Source organism: Sceloporus occidentalis, unplaced genomic scaffold (assembly GCF_023333645.1).
Source record: "Sceloporus occidentalis isolate IW3139 unplaced genomic scaffold, rSceOcc1.0.p SCAF_3, whole genome shotgun sequence".
In the NCBI taxonomy this organism is placed as follows: domain Eukaryota; kingdom Metazoa; phylum Chordata; class Lepidosauria; order Squamata; family Phrynosomatidae; genus Sceloporus; species Sceloporus occidentalis.
The window spans coordinates 43,137,330-43,156,335 of record NW_028316983.1 but is presented as its reverse complement, the minus strand read 5'-3'; the positions used below and the strand labels follow the sequence as shown (position 1 = coordinate 43,156,335).

The following is a 19,006-nucleotide window of genomic DNA, read 5'->3' as shown; positions in this document are numbered from 1 at the left end:
GGCTATTTTGATGCTGAGACCGGCTGCTTTTACCCTTCTTTTCACTGTCACTAGCAGCAGCCTTTCCAACAGTTTCCATCCAGCTGGTCATTATTTTTAAAAAATGTAACGTGAAGCTTCCTTTTTTGGCTGAAGAGTAAATGGAAATGCTTAATAAAAAATAACAATACATTTGTTACAGCCATTGACCATAGGAAAGCAGCAATATTATGCTTCTACTTTCACCCTCATTTATGCAATGGTCCTACAGGGCTCCATCTTGTTTCTAATGCTTCACATCCACTTGAAATCAATGACTAGGGTATTTTTTTTAAAAAAAATCTAAATCTGCTTAAATTTAAGATCTAATGATTAATCTCATTTAAAAAGCAATCTTGTGAATAATTACTTGCACAGTACAAAAAACCTTCTTTTGACTAAATAAGTAAAAGATATACAGTCGCCTCTCCAAGTCCGCAGACTTGAGATGCACGGACTTGAAAATCCGTGGAGGGGTGACCACTATTAACGCCAATGGGGTGCGAAGTCATGGTGCCCCCCACATGCACACTCCCCATTTAAGCCTATGACACTTGTGAGTTTTGGAATTTGCCGGGGAGGGGGGGGGGTCCAAAACAGATCCCCTGCAAGTTCCAAGGACCAACTATAATTGCACAGGTTTCACTGTTTAATCTAGAAAAAAACTGATTTTATAAAAGCATTTTATATCGCACTATCTTGCTGAAATGTGATGCCTACATATTATTTTAAAAACAAGAAAACCATAAAAAGGGCAACTGCCATCTCAGCAATTGTACATTAATAACATATATAAATAAATAATGATTATTACATTTTCATACTTGATGGAATATGGTTTAAAGAAAATGTTACTAGAAATGAAGTCACCTTTTTTTTAAATGGGCAAAGTGTTGCTGCCTTTGTTTCACAGTCATGGTGAAACAAATGTCCAAAATGTAAACATACAGTTAGGAAGAAAGAGCAATATCTGATTATTAAACTCACAATGTTATAAGCTGTTTTACTTCTACCATACCCTGAGGGGGTGATATAAAAGAAGGCAATAGGACAGGAAAGAAGGAAAACTTACTGTTAAAGAATTCCTCATAATCTGTTTTCTCTACACAACATGTGTACATGCGCAGTGCTGCTATTTTAATTTTCTGGAGAGGAAAAAAAGTTACTTTTAATGCTTACAACGTATTACAATAGCTCTATTGTCATCAATCACACAAACATCTTCTATAATATCTGTTTAGGCGCTATGACTGAATACTAATAAAACAGGCTAGCCATCTTAAAGATTATACTTTTTTTCATTCTTTTGTAATGTTCACAATTTTGTTTTGTGTCGATTGCTATTTAAATATGATGCATCCCTTCTCACCAAAACATCAGCTTACTTGAGAAATAAAGATTATTCAGTTTAAAATAGCTTAGCTACTAAATCCTGTTTTATTCAAATACTGTACTCTCACATGCATTTAATTTCTGCAGATATTTCCAACAATTAAACTGATTTTCTGTCATTATTTAGTGATATTAGAAATGTATGTTATTTAGCCTTCACTGGATTATAGCTTCCTTTTTTGATCGCTGACCAGGATGGATGACTAAGGAACTTTCAACTGAGGTAAGCTTTAAACAGAACATGTATAAGAAATGGAAAAACGGGGAAATCACCAAAAAGGAATTCTAGCGAGCATGTGTAGGGGTAAAGTCAGAAAAGCTAAAGCTCAGAATGAACTCAGGCTTGTTAGAGAGGTTATGAACAACAAAAAGGGCTTTTGGGGATATGTCTGAAGCAAAAGGAAGAAGAAGGAAATGGTAGGGCGTCTGCGTAGAGAAGATGGCAAAATGCTAACAGGAGTCAGAGAAAAGGCAGAATTATTCAACACCTTCTTTGCCTCAGTGCTCTCAGAAAAGGCAAAGGGTGATCAACCTGAGGAGAATGGAGCAGAGGACAGAACAGGGTATTTCAACACAGAATAAGTAAAGAGATAGTACAGGAATATCTGGTTAATCTAAATGAATATAAATCTCTAGGACCAGATGAACTCCATCCAAGGACTGGCAAATGTAATATCGGAGCCATTGGCAATGATCTTTGAGAACTCCTGGAGAACAGGAGAAATCCCAACAGACTGGAGGAGGGCAAACATTGTTCCCATCTTCAAATGGGGAAAGAAAGGGGATCTCAACAATTATCATCCAGTTAGTCTGACACCAATACCAGGAAAGATTATAGAGCAGATCATTAAACAGAGAGTCTGTGAACATCTAGATGGCTATTCCATAATCACAAAAAGTCAACACGGGTTTCAGAGAAAGAAGTGATGCCAGACAAATCTAATCTCTTTTTTGATAAAATTACCAGCTTGGTAGATGAAGGGAATGCTGTGGATATAGTATATCTTGATTCCAGTAAGGCTTTTGACAGGGTTCCCCATGACATTCTTGCAAACAAGCTAGTGAAACATGGGCTAGACAATGCAACTGCTACATGGATTTATAATTAGTTGACTGGCTGAACCCAAAGGGTGCTCAACAATGGCTCCTTTTCATCCTGGAAAGAAGTGACCAGTGGGGTCCCACAGGGCTCTGTCCTGGGCCCAGTGTTATTCATCTTTATCAATGACTTAGATGACAGAATTGGGGACATACTTATCAAATTTGCAGATGACACCAAACTAGGAGGAGTAGCTAATACCCCAGAGGACAGGATTAAAATTCAAAATGACCTTAATAGATTAGAAAGCTGGGCCAAAGCTAACAAAATGAATTTCAGCCCGGAGAAATGTAAGGTACTACACTTAGGGTGGAAAAATGAAATGCACAGATATAGGATGGGTGACACCTGGCTAAACGAGACTACTTGTGAAAGAGATCTGGGAGTCCTAGTAGACCACAAATTGAACATGAGTCAACAGTGTGATGCAGCAGCTAACAAGGCCAATGCGATTTTAGGCTGCATTAATAGAAATATAGTGTCTAGATTAAGGGAAGTAATAGTGCCACTCTAGTCTGCTCTGGTCAGGCCTCACCTGGAATATTGTGTCCTATTCTGGGCACTACAATTTAAAAAGGATGTTGAAAAACTGGAGCGTGTCCAAAGGAGGGCGACAAAAATGGTGAAGGGTCTGGAAACCATGCCCTATGAAAAATGACTTAGGGAGCTGGGGACGTTTAGCCTGGAGAAGATAAGGTTAAGAAGTGATATGACAGCCCTGTTTAAATACTTGAAGGGATGTCATATTGAGGAGGGAGCAAGCTTGTTTTCTGCTGCTCCAGAGACTAGGACCCGGAGCAATGGATGCAAGCTACAAATGAAGAGATTCCACCTCAACATTAGGAGGAACTTCCTGACAGTCAGGGCTGTTTGACAGTGGAACACACTCCCTCAGAGTGGAGTTTCTTTCCTTAAAGGTCTTTAAACAGAGGTTGGATGGCCATCTGTCAGGGATGCTTTTGATTTAGATTTCCTGCATGGCAGGGGGTTGGACTGGATGACCCTTGTGGTCCCTTCCAACTCTATGATTCTATGGCTACTTTATACCAACAATTTTTGATGGTAAAGATTATGATGACATAGTCACTAGTTTTTCAGATTCTCTTTATCTTCTCTTCCTTAAATATAAGATATATATTTAGATACCAAAATCAGAATTATCCATGCCATAGTATTGTCAATTTTTAAAGTACAGTATAGTTGTGAAAGCAGGACAGTAAGAAAATCATTTGAAATATGGTGTTGGAGGAGAATTCTACATGTACCACACACTGTCAAAATAAAATGAACAGGTCCTAGAATAAATCAGGCCTGAATTCATGTTGTTTTATGATATGTCCAAAGTATGATGGTAAAGATTATGCAAGCCAAAATGTCTAAACCATCATACTTTGGACATATCATAAAACAACATGAATCGCTAGAAAAGACAATAATGCTCAGTGAAGTGGAATGCAGTAGGAAAAGAGGAAGACCACACAACAGGTGGATTCATTTACCAAGGAAGCCATTAATCTGATTACACAAGACCTGAGCAGGGCAGTTGATGTCCAGGACTCCTGGAGGTCTTTCATGCATAGAGTTGCCATAAACGGAAGTTGCCTTGAAGGCCAGTAATAGCAACAAATCTCCATTTCTAACAACTCCCCTTGAACAGACCAGTTTATCAAGAAATGTTAAAAGACGAAGGCTTTCATGGCCGACATCCACAGCTTTTTGTGGGTTTTTCGGGCTATGTGGCCATGTTCTAGAACAGTTTATTCCTGACGTCAGGAATAAACTCTTCTAGAACATGGCCACATAGCCCAAAAAACCCACAAAAGCAACGTTAAAAGAGTTTGCAAAGTTCTAGATCATATAGTCAACTCTAAAATATTAAAAACACAAAGAAAAGACTTGGGAACATCCAAGAAAGTAAGAAAAGAACAGAACTGCCACAAAGGAAACAACATGGAAACGAAAAGAGTATTTGAAAAATAAGATGAAATATCATCAGACTTAACAGCGAAGTAGAGAATACATGACACATGTGAATGAGTGTTTACTCCATTCAGCTTCAAGCTATTTATTCAGTGTGTGTGCATATGCATACACACACAACTGGCTGAAGATCTTCAACTTACAAGGGTTAGGTGCAATTCATCTCACATGCTGCTTAAGTTACAACCTTATACTACTGCTTACGAAATTTGTTTCAAGGAGCAAGTATACAAAGCAAGGAGAGAATAAGAAAGCTTTGTCCCATTTACTTAAATACAAAACCCATTTCTTCACCACAGTTCTTGACTGGCATTACCTGAGGCTCCAGTCCTTCTCCATCCAATTCCAGACTTTAAAAAAATCCTCTTGTGTAGCCCCTTGCCCCCATGAACATTTGCCCCACTGAACATTTGTTGTTAACTGTCCTCAATTTGATCTTGACCCATGGCTACCCTACGGATGAGACATCTCCAAGATCTTCTGTCTTCCAGTGCTCTGCTTAATTCCTGCAAACCCAAACCTGTGAGCTCTTTAATAGAGTCCATTTGTCTACCATGCAGCCTTCCTCTCTTTCCACTTCCCTCCACCTTTCCTAGCATTATTGTTTTTTTCCAATTAAGTCTTCCCTTCTCATGATGTGTCTGAAGTATGACAGCCTCAGTTTTGTCATCTTGGCTTCTAGATCTGCTCTAGGGCCCATTTGGCTATCCATGGGATCCTCAACACTCTTCTCCAGCATCACATCTCAAATGAATTGGTTTTCTTCCTATCTTTTCTTAACTGTCCAATTCTCACATCCATGCATGGTAACAGGGAATACAAAGGTTTGTATGATTCTACCTTTTGTGCTCAATTGTATATCTTTGCATTTTAGAATCTTTTCTAGTTCTTTCACAGCTGCTCTCCCCATTCTTAATCTTCTCCTGATTTCTCCTGATTTTCTGGCTGCAGTCCCTGGTCCTATTAATGTTTGATCCCAGGAATGAGAATTCTTTTACTATTTCTATTTCCTCATTGTCTAGGTTAAATTTGCGTAGATTCTCCGTGGTCATTATTTTTATTTTCTTTATGTTGAACAGTAGGCCTGCCTTTGCACTTTCTTCCTTGATCTTCCTTAGTAGGTGTCTCAGTTCTGTGGAGTTTTCTGCTAGTACTATGGTGTCATCTGAATAGTTTAGATTGTTGATATTCCTTCCTCCTATTTTCACTCTTTCTTCTGCGTCCAGGCCTGCTTTTTGTATAATATGTTCTGCATACAAGTTGAACAGGTAGGGTGAAAGGATACAGCCTTGCCTGACCCCTTTGCCAATTGGGAACCATTCTGTTTCTCCATGTTCTGAACGTTACTTCTAAAAAATTGCGATCTAGCAGACAGCTGTCAGAAAAGTTCTGTCTTAGAAATGACTTTTTGGGCACGTTATTAATGGCAATCATTTTTTTTAAAAAATAGGCCTTATATTTAGTGTTATTTATATTTTATTTGGACTCTTTTCTTCCATCAAAAGAGCCAACTGTGGGAAAAACTACTGTCATTTAGAAAGATTGCTATAAACCACTCTGGAATCAAGTAGGCTCTAATGATTTTAAAAAGCAAACACATAGAGAGAGTATTTAGCCGCACCATTATCAAAGGGCTAATGAACCACATACACAAATTTTCAGTCATTGTGTTCCAAGAGTAACTATGGTTGTGACCCTATACACACAAATCTGGTGGTAAGTCTAAATAAATAAAAAAAACATTCAAATAACTGTGAAGTCAAAGGCTTTCATGGTTGGCATCCATAGATTTTTTGTGGGTTTTTCGGGCTATGTGGCCATGTTCTAGAAGAGTTTATTACTGACGTTTCGCCAGCATCTGTGGCTGGCATCTTCAGAGAATGCTTGCCTGGAAAGGAGTTGGGTATATATATATATATATATATATGTATATGTATATGTATATGTATATATATATATACTGTATGAACCTGGGAAGGCAGGAGTGATTTGCATGTGTACTGTTCTCTTGGTAATGGCGGGCCTCAGGGTGGGAGGGTATGCAAAAGAGGATTAGTGGAGGAAACCTTTAAAGTAAACAAGGTTTGGCTACCAGTCCTGAAAAATAGCAAGATGAAGACTCAACAAATGCAAATGAGAAATCTCCCAGGGCCAGGGGTTTCCCAGCAGGCAATCAGCACTAATCAAGCAGACACTAATCCTCACAGATGCTGGCGAAACGTCAGGAATAAACTCTTCTAGAACATGACCACATAGCCCAAAAAAACAACAACAAAAACTAGTCAAATAACTCTTGTAAGCAGATATTATGAGTTAGTTTATTTTGGTGAGCTCTCCTTTCTTAGGACCTAAGTAGACAGGCTAGATAACACGGGCCTACTTCATGCTATCTTGCTCCTGGTTCTGCCCTGGCACACTCCTGGAGCCAGCATGCCATGAAGCTGTGCCACCACGCATTCCTTACCTGCCTCTGCAATCGTGTCTTCTCAGAAGAAATGAAATGAAAATTATTATTACGGTCAACGACCAGCATAAAACAATATAAAACAGTACAATATTATACAATACCCAATAGAAAAAACAGAAGACACCTGTTATGGCCCATAAGGGTGGAGAGGGGGCAACAGCCAGGTGTTCTCTTCCAATGGCACAGGCTACAATGGAAGTCTTCTGAGAAGACACGATGGCAGAAGAAGGTAAGGAGTGTGCAGGGCCATATGGTGTGTCAGGTATCACTATGGATTTTCAAGGAAACTCTGCAGCAAACAGCATTTTTTTGCCACAGGCTAAGTCCCCTTTGGGCCAGGATTGGGCCAGAACAACCACACTGGCACCTGACTGGCCGATCTAAGCTTGGGACTAATGATGTGCATCATCTGGACAGCACACTGCAAGGCTGAGGGGAGTACGGGCCTTTTGACCCATGTGTACAGGCTCTTAAGAGTAGATGAAATGGAACAAACTATTAAGACAAAAAATTACCCATTTGTTATATTTTAGTGGTCCAGTGAATCCCATTGCTTCTATTATCTTTGTGAAAGCACCTACTTTCTCTTCAGATGGCTGAAGGGAATCTTTGGCTGTAAAAACCTGTAAAAAAAATAAAGAAAGAAAGAAATGGAAATCACATCTTTATTAATCCATAAAGTATTTTCCATATATGAAGGCTACGTTCAATTACAAGGCTATTTCACTGGCTTAAAACTTTCCCCAATCATCTCTGATTAAAAGACAGTGACTGAGATTATTACTTCCTGTCCTGCTAGACACAGATGCAAAGTCATCTTTGACCATGGTATATACAGTTGGCCCTCCATATCCACAGGTTTAAATCCATGGATTTGATTATTCATGAGTTTGTTTGGAGGGAAATGGGAAGAAGGGACATAAGCAAGAGAGCGAGAAAGCACACTTCTTTCCTCTGTTGCGTCCAGCCTCAGAGAAAAAGGAAGGGAGGGTGTGTAGGCAGCTGAAGAAAAAGACAGGGAAGCTGAGTGATCCCTTTGGTGATTGCAGCAGTGGTGCTTGGCAGGGAAGGGCTCCATTCCCAGTCACTCGGCCCAGCCATTTTCCTAGGTGTCCAGGACCTCCACATGTGCCCTGGCTGCAGGAGAAAGAGGCAGGGAGGGCAAGTGAGCACCCTGGAGATTATGGGAATGCGGGGCAGCAGTGCCTAGCAGAGGAGGGAAGGAAGTGGGTCTCTGCTCCACTGCGCCTGGTACCTCCACGTGCATCCTGGCCATGGGAGAAAGAGGACGGAAAAGTGATTAAAGGGTAGAAAAAGAGACAGAAAGGATGAGTACGCCTGCTCGGGGATCATGGCAGTGATGGCACCTCATCTTCCTCAAAGTCTCTCACTGCCCCCAAGAAGGCCCCACAGAGGAAGGAGGCACCACACATATTAGTGGCTTTTCCACTTTGACAGAGGTTCTGTAATCCTAACCCCCATGAATGTGAAGGGCCAACCGTAAATATGAAATCTAGAATGTACAGACTTAAATAGGTGAATATTTCTTGTGATCTATGTCCATCTGTCTTAAATTTATTGCATTTACATCCAATTTTAATATTACACACATGCACAATTCTCTAGTAATTCTGAAAACAGAATGGGTCTCCCCAGCAACGTAGGATAGTATCTTTTTGCTTTTTTACCATACAGCAAGAAGTACTGGAAACAGCATTCTCCAAACCATTCTATTCAGGAAAACTAAACAGTGTTCTTTGACATGCTTATTGTTTCTATTATTTTTGAAGCCTTCTAAAAGACCAAGGAATGGAAGCACATGAAAAGTGAAGAGCATGAACTGCAACAATAATCCTTCACTCAGAGTGGTGGTAGACAAGTCAATGAAAAAAGCAGGAATGATGACCACATAGCCCATCGGTCATTTGCAAAAACCTTTGAAATTAAACATCAAATTGGAATTAAGGTGTTTCCTTAAGCCCTGTTAAAAATATAATTGCCTACGTGTTAGTTAATGTTTGGCTTGCTGTTTAACTGAACAGCCTGTTTACATCTGTTGAGTGCTGAGGAAGTCAACATGACATTGGCACCTTCAAAAGGAAAAAAAAAAAAGAAAAAAAGATACATATGATCATGAATGGTATATGAAATATGAAAAAGAACATTTACCACATTCATGGCTATATTTATCATCATAGTTGAAAATGAAAGTCTAAACCAATGGTTCCCAAACTTTGATCCTCCAGATGTTTTGAACTTAAGTTCCTGGAAGCCCCAGCAAGCTTGGCCAACTGTTAGGAATGCTGGGAGCTCAAGTCCAAAACATCTGAAGGACTAAAGTTTGTGAACCACTGGTCTAAACCTACTATGGTAAAGCAGAAACAAGCAAAAAGATGAGTTTACAAAAAAAATTTTTTTTGCACAGTTCTTTAGGTGAAAACTATCAATAGTGCTCTATGCCTTCCTTGCATGGATTACTACAGTATATCAGCACCCCACAAAGAATAAACAGTCTCAACAAAGATTATTACAACTTGAAATTATCTATTATAAATTCCCGAGATCTTTAGATTGGCAGTCATGACACCCCCCAAAATGGCTAGTGTTTCAAGGGTGCCATTTCAGAAGGAAAGAGGCATGGAAAGATTTAGAGTCTAGAAGGAAACACTCAAAGTTAAACTGCAAAATCATAGTTTTTAAGTGCATCTGTGGTGCAAACCCTCTCCTCTCAAAAAATAAATAAAACAATATGGTCACTATTGTTTTTAAACAGCAAAGAACTCCTTTTGCAAGCATGTGAAGCACATAAAGCCAGCTGAAAATTTCTTGATACTGCCTCACTTTTTGAGATACTACAGTGATTAAAAATGCCTGGCTTTAAACATCTCCAATTACCCATACATATGAGGAGTTCTGCTCTCACTGAAGCATAGCTGATAGATTGATGCTGGATAATATGGTAGTACTTCTGTTTAGAATGACAGCTACTGGAACCACTTACAAAACATATCAATAAGATGTCTTGTTGCTGCCCATTCTTTTCTCTTTCATTTTGATTCCATGAATGTACCTCTCTTCAAAGACCAAATCATTCATCAGCAGATATCAAAGACACTGGCTGGCTGGCCCTCACTCTAGAGAACTTCCTAATGAAGTTCCAGCAAAAAGGATACTTTACAAATATCAAAATTGCATCAAAAGGATCTACAATAGGCATGAAACTCTTTGATTGATTATCTTTACACAAGACAAGAGAAGATAATGTCTGTCTATCTCTGCTACAGCTCATAGACCAGGAAATCCAGACATCTATAATTTAGCATGTATACTAAGGGCACTCCAGGATGTGCACCTTGTGGATGGTTTTTTTTAATTGATTAAAATCTGTTTGTAGCCTGTAGCCGTTGCTTTGTGCTTTCTGGTCATTTCTGACTTATGGTAAAACTATCTATCACAAGGTTTTCTTAGCAAGACTTGTTCAAAGGGTTGCCATTGCCCCTATTTGGGGCTGAGAGAGTGTACCTGATTCAATGTGACCCACTGGGTTTCCATGGCTGAGCAGAGATTCAAAACATGTTCTCCTAGATTCCTAGTCCAACATTCAAGCCACTACATCATGCTGGCTCTGTAGCCTGCAATACCATATTTAGTCACCAGGCAGCAAATGTCCCTAACATCCTCTGGAGTTGAAGCTGAAAGCAGATCTGCAATATTGATTTCTCCAGGTGACCTCCTGGCAGCTCCATATAATGCTTCCCTTTACAGAGGCCCAAAGCCTTTCAAACAGTTAAAAGGGAGACGCACGCGCGCACACACACACAGACAGACAGACAGAGAGAGCAAGCAGCCTGGTTATTGGAGAGGAGGAAGTAAACAGGCATATGAGTGAAGAAAAAACAGTGAGTGCTGAGGAGGATAAAGGGTTTCTAACACTTGTGAAGCTTGGTATTGGTGCTAAATTCTAATAATCTAGCACACATATGAACCTTCCTTGAGAATGGAATAGCCCTCAAGTTACATAAAGCTTCTCTTAAATAGCCACAAGATAGAAGGCACATCTCAGGGAGTTCTTTCACAACAGCAAAAAGAATGAGAACATGTAAAAATATGACATACTCTAATCAAAATAAAATAGGAGGGGGAAGCCAAAGTAGTATATGGGCATGCTCCCAAATATAAACTGGCATTCTTAAAAAGATATTAAGGTAGATAAACTAATTAAGCATTATTATACATACAGCTGTGAAACTTGTTTCAACAGTAACAGTTCATGCTTCATTATACCTATGATTTATTAAGAAAGCTCCTAGGCTTGTGACATGAACTAAGCTTGCAGTTAATGTCTTAGTAACAGTGAAAATGGATACACCTGGATAAAATGTTAAAACTGTAACTCATGAACTTACCTAGACTTTTCTGTTTTCTAAATTAGCTTTAGTCAGGAGATTTTTTAAAAAACCAACCCAATATGTGGGCTATTTTTATTCTATGCTTGTAATTAAAAAGAATACTTTTTTTTTTGCCCAGTCCATCAACACCCACTTCATCCCACCCCACCCCCTGATTCCATGGGCCAGAGGATAAGAACCCAACCTTATGGTGCTGCAGGACTCTGTTTTCATTGCAGAAGAACAACAAGGCTATCTTGGGAAATAGTTCTGACTAGTAGGATTTTGATCAGATAGAATGACACATAGGCCTGTTACAGACTGCCAAAATAAAGCTGCTTCGGGTCTCTTTGGAGGTATGCTATCTAAATGATGCATGGGTCCTAAGATTCCGGAGGTCACACCAAAGCCACACTCCATTCCTAAGCACTGGAGTGCTGCTTTGGTGCAGCTTTCGGATTCTTAGGATGCATGCATCATTTAAACAGCATACCTCCAAAGAGACCCGAAGCAGCTTTATTTTGGCAGTCTGTAACAGGCCATAGTATCAATGAATGGGCAGTTTGTATCTGTTTGGAACAGGGATGCACAACTTAAGTTACTGGGATTTATTTTTATTTTTATTAATTCAACAAGGTTGCAACACCATGTTAATAACCGAAAATAATTTTTGCAACTTTCAGTGTTTTTCTTTACAGTCAAACCCATATTTTTTCTCTCTATGCTCCACAGTATGCATCCCTTCAGTCTGCACTTCTATAAATTCATTAGCTCTCCCTCTTCTTTTTACCTTCATCACTCCAGATCACTCCTTCTTCTTCTATAGCCCCATCTGTTTCCTCAATCAGTATCATTACATCCTTTGTCACTCCGTCTGCACTCCACTGATGTTAACTCTTTTTTCTTCAGTCCCTTTTTGTTTCATTTTATTTCCCCATTCTTTAACTAACCTCACTGAGAACACAGGGCTTGAACACTGTGAAGAAGTCTGAGACATAGCTCGCTCAAACATGTTGGATTTGAGAGTAATTCCACTATGCATCGCTAATCAAGTAAAGCCCTACTGCAATGCAGTCCTAGTCAAACAATATGCTCTATTCATACTCCCTCTTTTTGATGTGCTTGCACAGGTCTTATATCCCTAGAAAGACATGAAAGGGTCCTAAACAATGGGTGTTAGGTCCAGAATCCTGTTGGCACACTAAACTAGCATAGTTATACCAGCAAAAGCAGCAGCAGTACACGGGCAGCTGGATGGAGAAGGATACTCACAGTAGTGGGGGGAAACAGAGGCAGCCGTTATTGAAAAGAAAGGTCAGCAGCTCTAAGCAGCCTATTTCTGTAATGCATAGAGTCTGAGTTGTTTCACAGGAAAGAAGAAACCCTTAAAGTTAGCAAAGTTTGGCTACCAGTTCAGAAAAACACAAAAATCAAGACCCAGCAAATGCAAATGAAAACCACCCAGGGTCAGGGATTTTCCCAGCAGACAATGGATCTTTAATTAAACAGACAAAATTCCTCTTTGCACATACTCCCACCCTGAGGCTTTGCCATTCAACAACAGAATAATACACAGATTAACATGGAAATCACTCCTCCCAACCCAGGGTTGCACAGTATGTGTGTTTGTATGTACACACACACACACACACACACCCCACTCACTTCTGTGCCTGCATTCTCTGAAGATGTCAGCCACAAATGCTGGCAAAAAGTCAGGAACAAACTCTTCTATAACATGGCAACACAGCCCGAAAAACCCACAAAAGACTCTTATATAACTAGTGGCCTCATTTCCACTTTCATGATACCTAGTAAGCAGATTCACAAAGAACTCTGATTGTGCCTTCTCACCACTTAATATTCTGGCTAATAGTCACTAATACCTCTTCCATTAATTTGTCAGAACCTTTAAAATAATGTGCACCAGTTACTCAGGAATTTAATGCACAACAAGCTTATGGAAATTGTATGTTTAGAATTCTACCTGAACCAACCTCAAAATGATCACCACCATTCCCAGTATAATAGAACTGCATTACTCCAATATGTTCAAATAGCATACACAACATCATTTTGTCCTGACCGTTTTTGTGTGATGAAGTGTTCTCTTGGGCTGTTTTACTGTACCAACAGTTTGTATCAATCCACAGCAAACCCTTGTTAGGCATGATTGGACATTCTTGTGTCTCTGCAAAGACAGAAAGGAAAAAAGGGTAAATGTATAAGTAGCAGGGTAAAACAGAATAATAATAATAATAATAATAATAATAATAATTTGTATCCAGCTTTTCCCCCAAAACCGGGACTCAGAGCAGCTTACAATTTAAAAGAACAGTACAATTAAAAACATACAAAGTGATGCATTAAAATAGAATTATAACAATATTTAAACATTAAAAGAATACAGTTAAAAAGAAAAAAATGTTATAGGTTAAAAGACAACATATGCATAGCTGTCTTGAGTCTGTTTGGGGGGATAGGAATGGTATAAATAAAGTTATTAAAACAATAATACAAATTATATATATTATAATAATAATAAAATAAATAAAAATTTTATTTCTATCCCGCTTTTTGCCAGGCAATCAAAGTGGCGTACAACAGGTTAAAATACATCCATATATACATAATACCCCCCTTAAAACAAGATTAAACAATGTAAGATTAAAAACTACATATTAAAACCGACTAAGCTAAATAAAATCATCATGGGCAGAGTTCGCTGGATGGGAAGTCTTATTTGTATATTGGGATTTATTATCTTGTAGTAGTTCAGATTAAAGAGCCCAATGAAGTCCTCAAATACCCATGACAAATCTTTCAAAATGTGGCTAACTGGTCAATATTCTTGAGGCACTCATGAGTTTGAGTCCCACTATGAGCAAGTATATCACTATCTAACACAGTTTAGCCTGGCACTGTTTCCGAGTACTTCAATCATGAAGCCACAAAGGGAAGCAGTGTGTAAAAGAGAATGCTTACTGTCCAATTGTTAAAGATTTGTGAGGAATTATTTTTTCTTTTTACATTGTGTATATCAAGTTGAGTCTTGAAGAGAAGAGACAATAAAGACTAACATGGCAAATAATACCTGGCCCAAATTATGACATTCCTAAAATTAATATACTACAAGCCATGAGTGATTTGCAAATGATCTCTTCCTATGATTCTCAAACCAGCCAAAGAATCCCCTAACACCACAATAAACCGAATAAAGTTTCTATCTTTGCATCCAAAACAAGCAAACAAATAAATAAATTAAATCTCACCTGAAGAGTGCCATGAAGCATTCTGCCCCATTGTGGTTGAACGAATGTTGTTTGTATTAATCCATTGCATAATGCAATCCATTGAGATTCTCCAGCTCGGTGCTTCTAGATATAAAGAAAAATCAAGGGGAATAAATGCTAACAACTGAACTTGGTCCTTAACCAGCATTACTAAATTCATTATACTTATCTTCCATTAACGCTACAATTTAGTAATTCTTTGAAAAAAGAATTGTTCCTTCTCAAAGATTCTGAAAATTGCCAGTAAATGTCAAATGTATGATTCACTGTGTTGTGAATACTGTTGTGTGCCCAAATTATTTCTGACTTATGGTGACCCTAAGGCCATAAGAGTGTGGCTACTTTCAAGTAATAATTAATTAAGACAATTTTAAATTTACAAGCATTTGTTCAGGCACACTGTCAGTCATAACTACTATATTGTTCATTTCTGTTTGCAAGCTGTCATCCCACTAGGACAGTAGTTCCCAAATGGTGCCCTTTAAGAGATTTTGGACTTCAGGTCCCCGAAGCCTCAGCCATGTTGGCCAATAGTCTGGGATTCTGGGAGCTGAAGTCCAAAATCTCTTAAAGGGCACAGTTTGGGGACCACTGCACTAGAATCTGAAAAGGCATCTTCCCTCATTGTATCTATCTTGCAACAGTATGCAAAGACAACTGGTTTCCTCTACATGGACCTTTTTACAAACTTTGAGCAAATATGTCTCTGTACCTAATGTCATCCCAACTTAGTTTTTGTTGTTGCATGCCTTCAAGTCATTTCTGTCATTAGCAAGATTTGTTCAGAGGGGGTTTGCCACTGCCTCTGAGGCTGGAAGAGTGTGATTGCCTAAGGTCACCAAATGGATTTCTGTGGCTGAGGGGGAATTTGAATCCTGGTCTCTCAGAGTCTGACACTCAAACCACAAAATTACACTGGCTCCCACTCCAACTCGGTAGAATGACACATATGACCAAGTTATCCCACAGAGAGAAAGTTTAGCTAGAGAGTGTCAACTATATAAATATCTCACAAAACTACAGTTCCCAAAATTCCTTAGCATTGAGCCAGGGCAGTTAAAGTTGTCTCAAACTGGATTATTTCTGCAGTCTGTTTTGGATCAATGGTGGTGTCAAACCGCTTTACTATGGTCCAAAACACAGTGCAGACATAATCCAGTTTAGACCGTTTTAACTGCCCTGCCTTAATACTAAGGTATTCTGGGAATTGTAGTTTGTGTTGGCACCAGAGTTCACTGACAGAGAAGGCTGAATGTCTCACAAAACTATACTTCCCAGGATTCCTTAGCACTGAGGCAGGTCAATTAAGGCAGTCTCAAACTCTGAGAGATGTAGTTCTGTGAGACACAGCCTTCTTTGTCAGCCAGAGAGCTCTGGTGCGGCAACAGACTACAACTCCCAGGATTCCTGAGCCAGGGCAGTTAAAGCGGTCTGAAAGTGACTTATTTCTGCAGTGTGTCTTGGAGCTGGGGCAGTAGCCACAGCCCCATAATCAAGGCTTTCCAAGGAAGGCAGGGGGCTGCTGTGGGGACGCCTCCAGCCATCACTCCTCTCCCTACAGACCCAGCCCTGGAGGAGCTGCTATTTGTGTGCTGCAGCAGCCCATGTTTTCGAAGCAGCGAGTGCCCTCCATGACTCTGCCAAAGGGCCACCGCACTCGTTATGCCCTCCTCTCCCCAGGAGCCCCGAGGGGCGAAGGGGAGGCGGCCCCGAGCCTCCCGCTTTCCTTAGAGAGGGCTCCCCCCCTAACGCCTCTTACCACGGCTCTCACCAGCACCGCCATCACCTTTCAAGGACGCGCTTCCGGTTCCGCCAGACATCAAAGCACTTCCGCCCTTTCCTGAACCAAACAAATAAATCTACATATGGCTTGGGCCTAGTCGTCTCTTGTATCATAGTACCCTGAGCCCCTCATGGGCTGCATCCACATTAGAGAATTAACCCAGTTTGGCAGCGCTTTAACCCTTTTCTGGCTCAAGGCTATGGAATTCTGGGAGTTGGAGTTTGTTGTGGGGCCCCACAACAAACTCCAACTCCCAGAATTCCATAGCCTTGAGCCAGAAAAGGGTTAAAGCACTGCCAAAACGAGTTATTTCTCCAGTATACGGCACTACACACTCTTAAAAGCGTTGCTATTCCACTTTGGCTGCCTCCAGTTGCATTCTGGGATTTGTAGTTCATTGAAGCCTAAGAGCATTCTCTCTCGCTCTCTCTCTCTCTGACTATTCTTAAATGCCCCCCTCCTTAACTTTCAAATCCCAGAATGCAACAGGAGGCAGCTAGTTAAATAATAATAATTATTATTTATTTTTACACCGCCTCTCCCAGCGGAGGATTGAGGCGGCTCACAACATTTATTGATTTTTATTATATTTATTTGTATCCCGCTCTTTTCCCAGGACTGGGACCCAAATAAAATGTCATCAAATAAAATAACGGTATAAAACGCAACAAACGTTAAAATGCATTCTATTATTCCCTCCTCCCCACCCCCTTTGTATTATGGAACTATACATAATAAAACATCGTTAAAACAATTAAAATAATCAAACAGTCAAACCAAGTGGAAGAGCAGTTCTTTAAGAGTGTAGTGTGTGATAATCTCATTCACAACACACTGCAGAAATAATCCATTTTGACCCCACTTTAACCGCCCTGGCTCAATGCCATGGAATTCTGGGAACTGTGGTTTATTGTGGTACCAAAGAGCTCTCTCTGGCAGAGAAGGCCAAATGTCTCACAAAATTAAAGCTCCCAGAATTCGATAGCATGGAGCCATAGCAGTTAAAGTGGTATCAAAACAGATTATTTCTGCAGTGCGGATGCAGCCTAATGACTGTGGAGACCAGGGTTTGATTCCCAGCTCATTCATGAAACCCACTGGGTGACCTTAGGCCAGTCACACTCTCTCAGCCTCAGGGGAAAACAATGGTAAACCCCCTCTGAACAAATCTTGCCAAGAAAACCCCATGATAGGGTCACCATAAGTCAGGAACCTGGGAGATTTTCTTAGGGAAATTCATCAGGGAAAGGATGGGTGAGCAGGTTTCTTCTTGCTCCTTTTCTCCTGTCACATTTCTTAAAATCTCTTCTCAGTCAAGGTGACCAGATGTCCTAACCTCAGAGGAGGACAAGACACCATGAAATGTAGAACATTCAAGAAAAATGGAGGACACGACCAAATAAGAGCTCAAAAGACTCATATAGATTCATGCTTCTTAGTCATGCTCAGAATGGAGAACATTTTGGAATGCCTCCTTGACAGAAGGCTGAAATGTAGGACATGTCCTGGAAAAGGAAAAGGAGGGAAAAAAGGAGGACCTCTGGTCACCTTGTTTTCAGTGCTAGCCTCTCATTGTAATACATGTTGAGTCTCCTTTATCCAAAATGCCTGGGACCAGAACAAGGTGCCCAGATGCCATAACTGTAAGCTAAGACAAGGCTCTGCAAAATGTAGGAAATTCTAGAAAAATGTAGGAGATTGCAAAAGAAAAGCTTAAAACACTCATATAAATATCAATTCTTTTCCTAAGGCTTATTCATGGCTATATGTATTACATATACTATCATGTACTATCATCATTAGTGCGATGCAGCAGCTAAAAAGGCCAATGTGATTTTAGGCTGCATCAATAGAGGTATAGTGTCTAGATCAAGGGAAGTAACAGTGCCACTCTATTCTGCTTTGATCAGGCCTCTCACCTGGACTATTGTGTCCAGTTCTGGGCACCACAATTCAAAAAAGATGTTGAGAAACTAGAGCGTGCCCAAAGGAGGGCGACTAAAATGGTAAAGGGTTTGGAAACCATGCCTTATGAGGAATGACTGAGAGAGGAATGACTGGGGATGTTTAGCCTGGAGAAGAGAAGGTTAAGGCCCTTATCACATGTGAAAATTGGAACTCCAATCCAAAGCCATTCCAAAGGGAAGGGGAAGTAGATTCAATTCGAATCTAAGCCGATTCATGTGATTAATTATCACATGTGAAGAGTGAAATTGTGGTCCTTCCTGAGGCAAAGCTAAGCGGATGCAACATAAGTTATGATACCATGTGAATTCAACAATTCGAACTGGCACCCTTGCACATGCTCAGTGCGGCTCTGAATGGATTGAGAACTTTTACGCTTCCCAGATGAAGAAGGGGGCCACTTCCTGTTTCCTGTTTTGTGTTAATTGCTTCGCAGTTCTTCTTCCCTTCTATTTTATTCTATTTTTTATTGTAGTTCAACAATTTAGCAATGCCCACAACTCCTGCTATGTGGGGTCTCGAGTATGTGTACACAAGTATGTGTGTATGTGCGTGTGTGGTATCCAAATATACATATATTCACATACACACACACACACACAGTCATCCCTCCATATTTGC

At 40.0% G+C, this 19,006-nt stretch overlaps 1 protein-coding gene across 2 annotated transcripts in view; it reads right to left on the bottom strand.

The window, feature by feature from the left end:
* UQCC1 (ubiquinol-cytochrome c reductase complex assembly factor 1) overlaps positions 1 to 18,703 on the bottom strand; it is a 66,070-nt gene extending 47,367 nt beyond the window's left edge. Inside the window, exons 1-5 of one of the 2 annotated variants that reach the window (XM_089514215.1) lie at positions 18,686 to 18,703; positions 14,617 to 14,721; positions 13,431 to 13,535; positions 7,472 to 7,579; positions 1,091 to 1,163 (exon numbers count right to left, since the gene is read on the bottom strand). In XM_089514215.1, coding sequence (XP_089370341.1) covers positions 1,091 to 1,163; positions 7,472 to 7,579; positions 13,431 to 13,535; positions 14,617 to 14,721; positions 18,686 to 18,688 — 394 coding nt within the window. In that variant the 5' untranslated portion in view covers positions 18,689 to 18,703. Of the gene's footprint in view, positions 1 to 1,090; positions 1,164 to 7,471; positions 7,580 to 13,430; positions 13,536 to 14,616; positions 14,722 to 16,396; positions 16,559 to 18,685 lie in introns of those variants that run through there. The other variant, XM_089514214.1, reaches the window with a different exon arrangement.
* Positions 18,704 to 19,006: the final 303 nt, after the last annotated feature.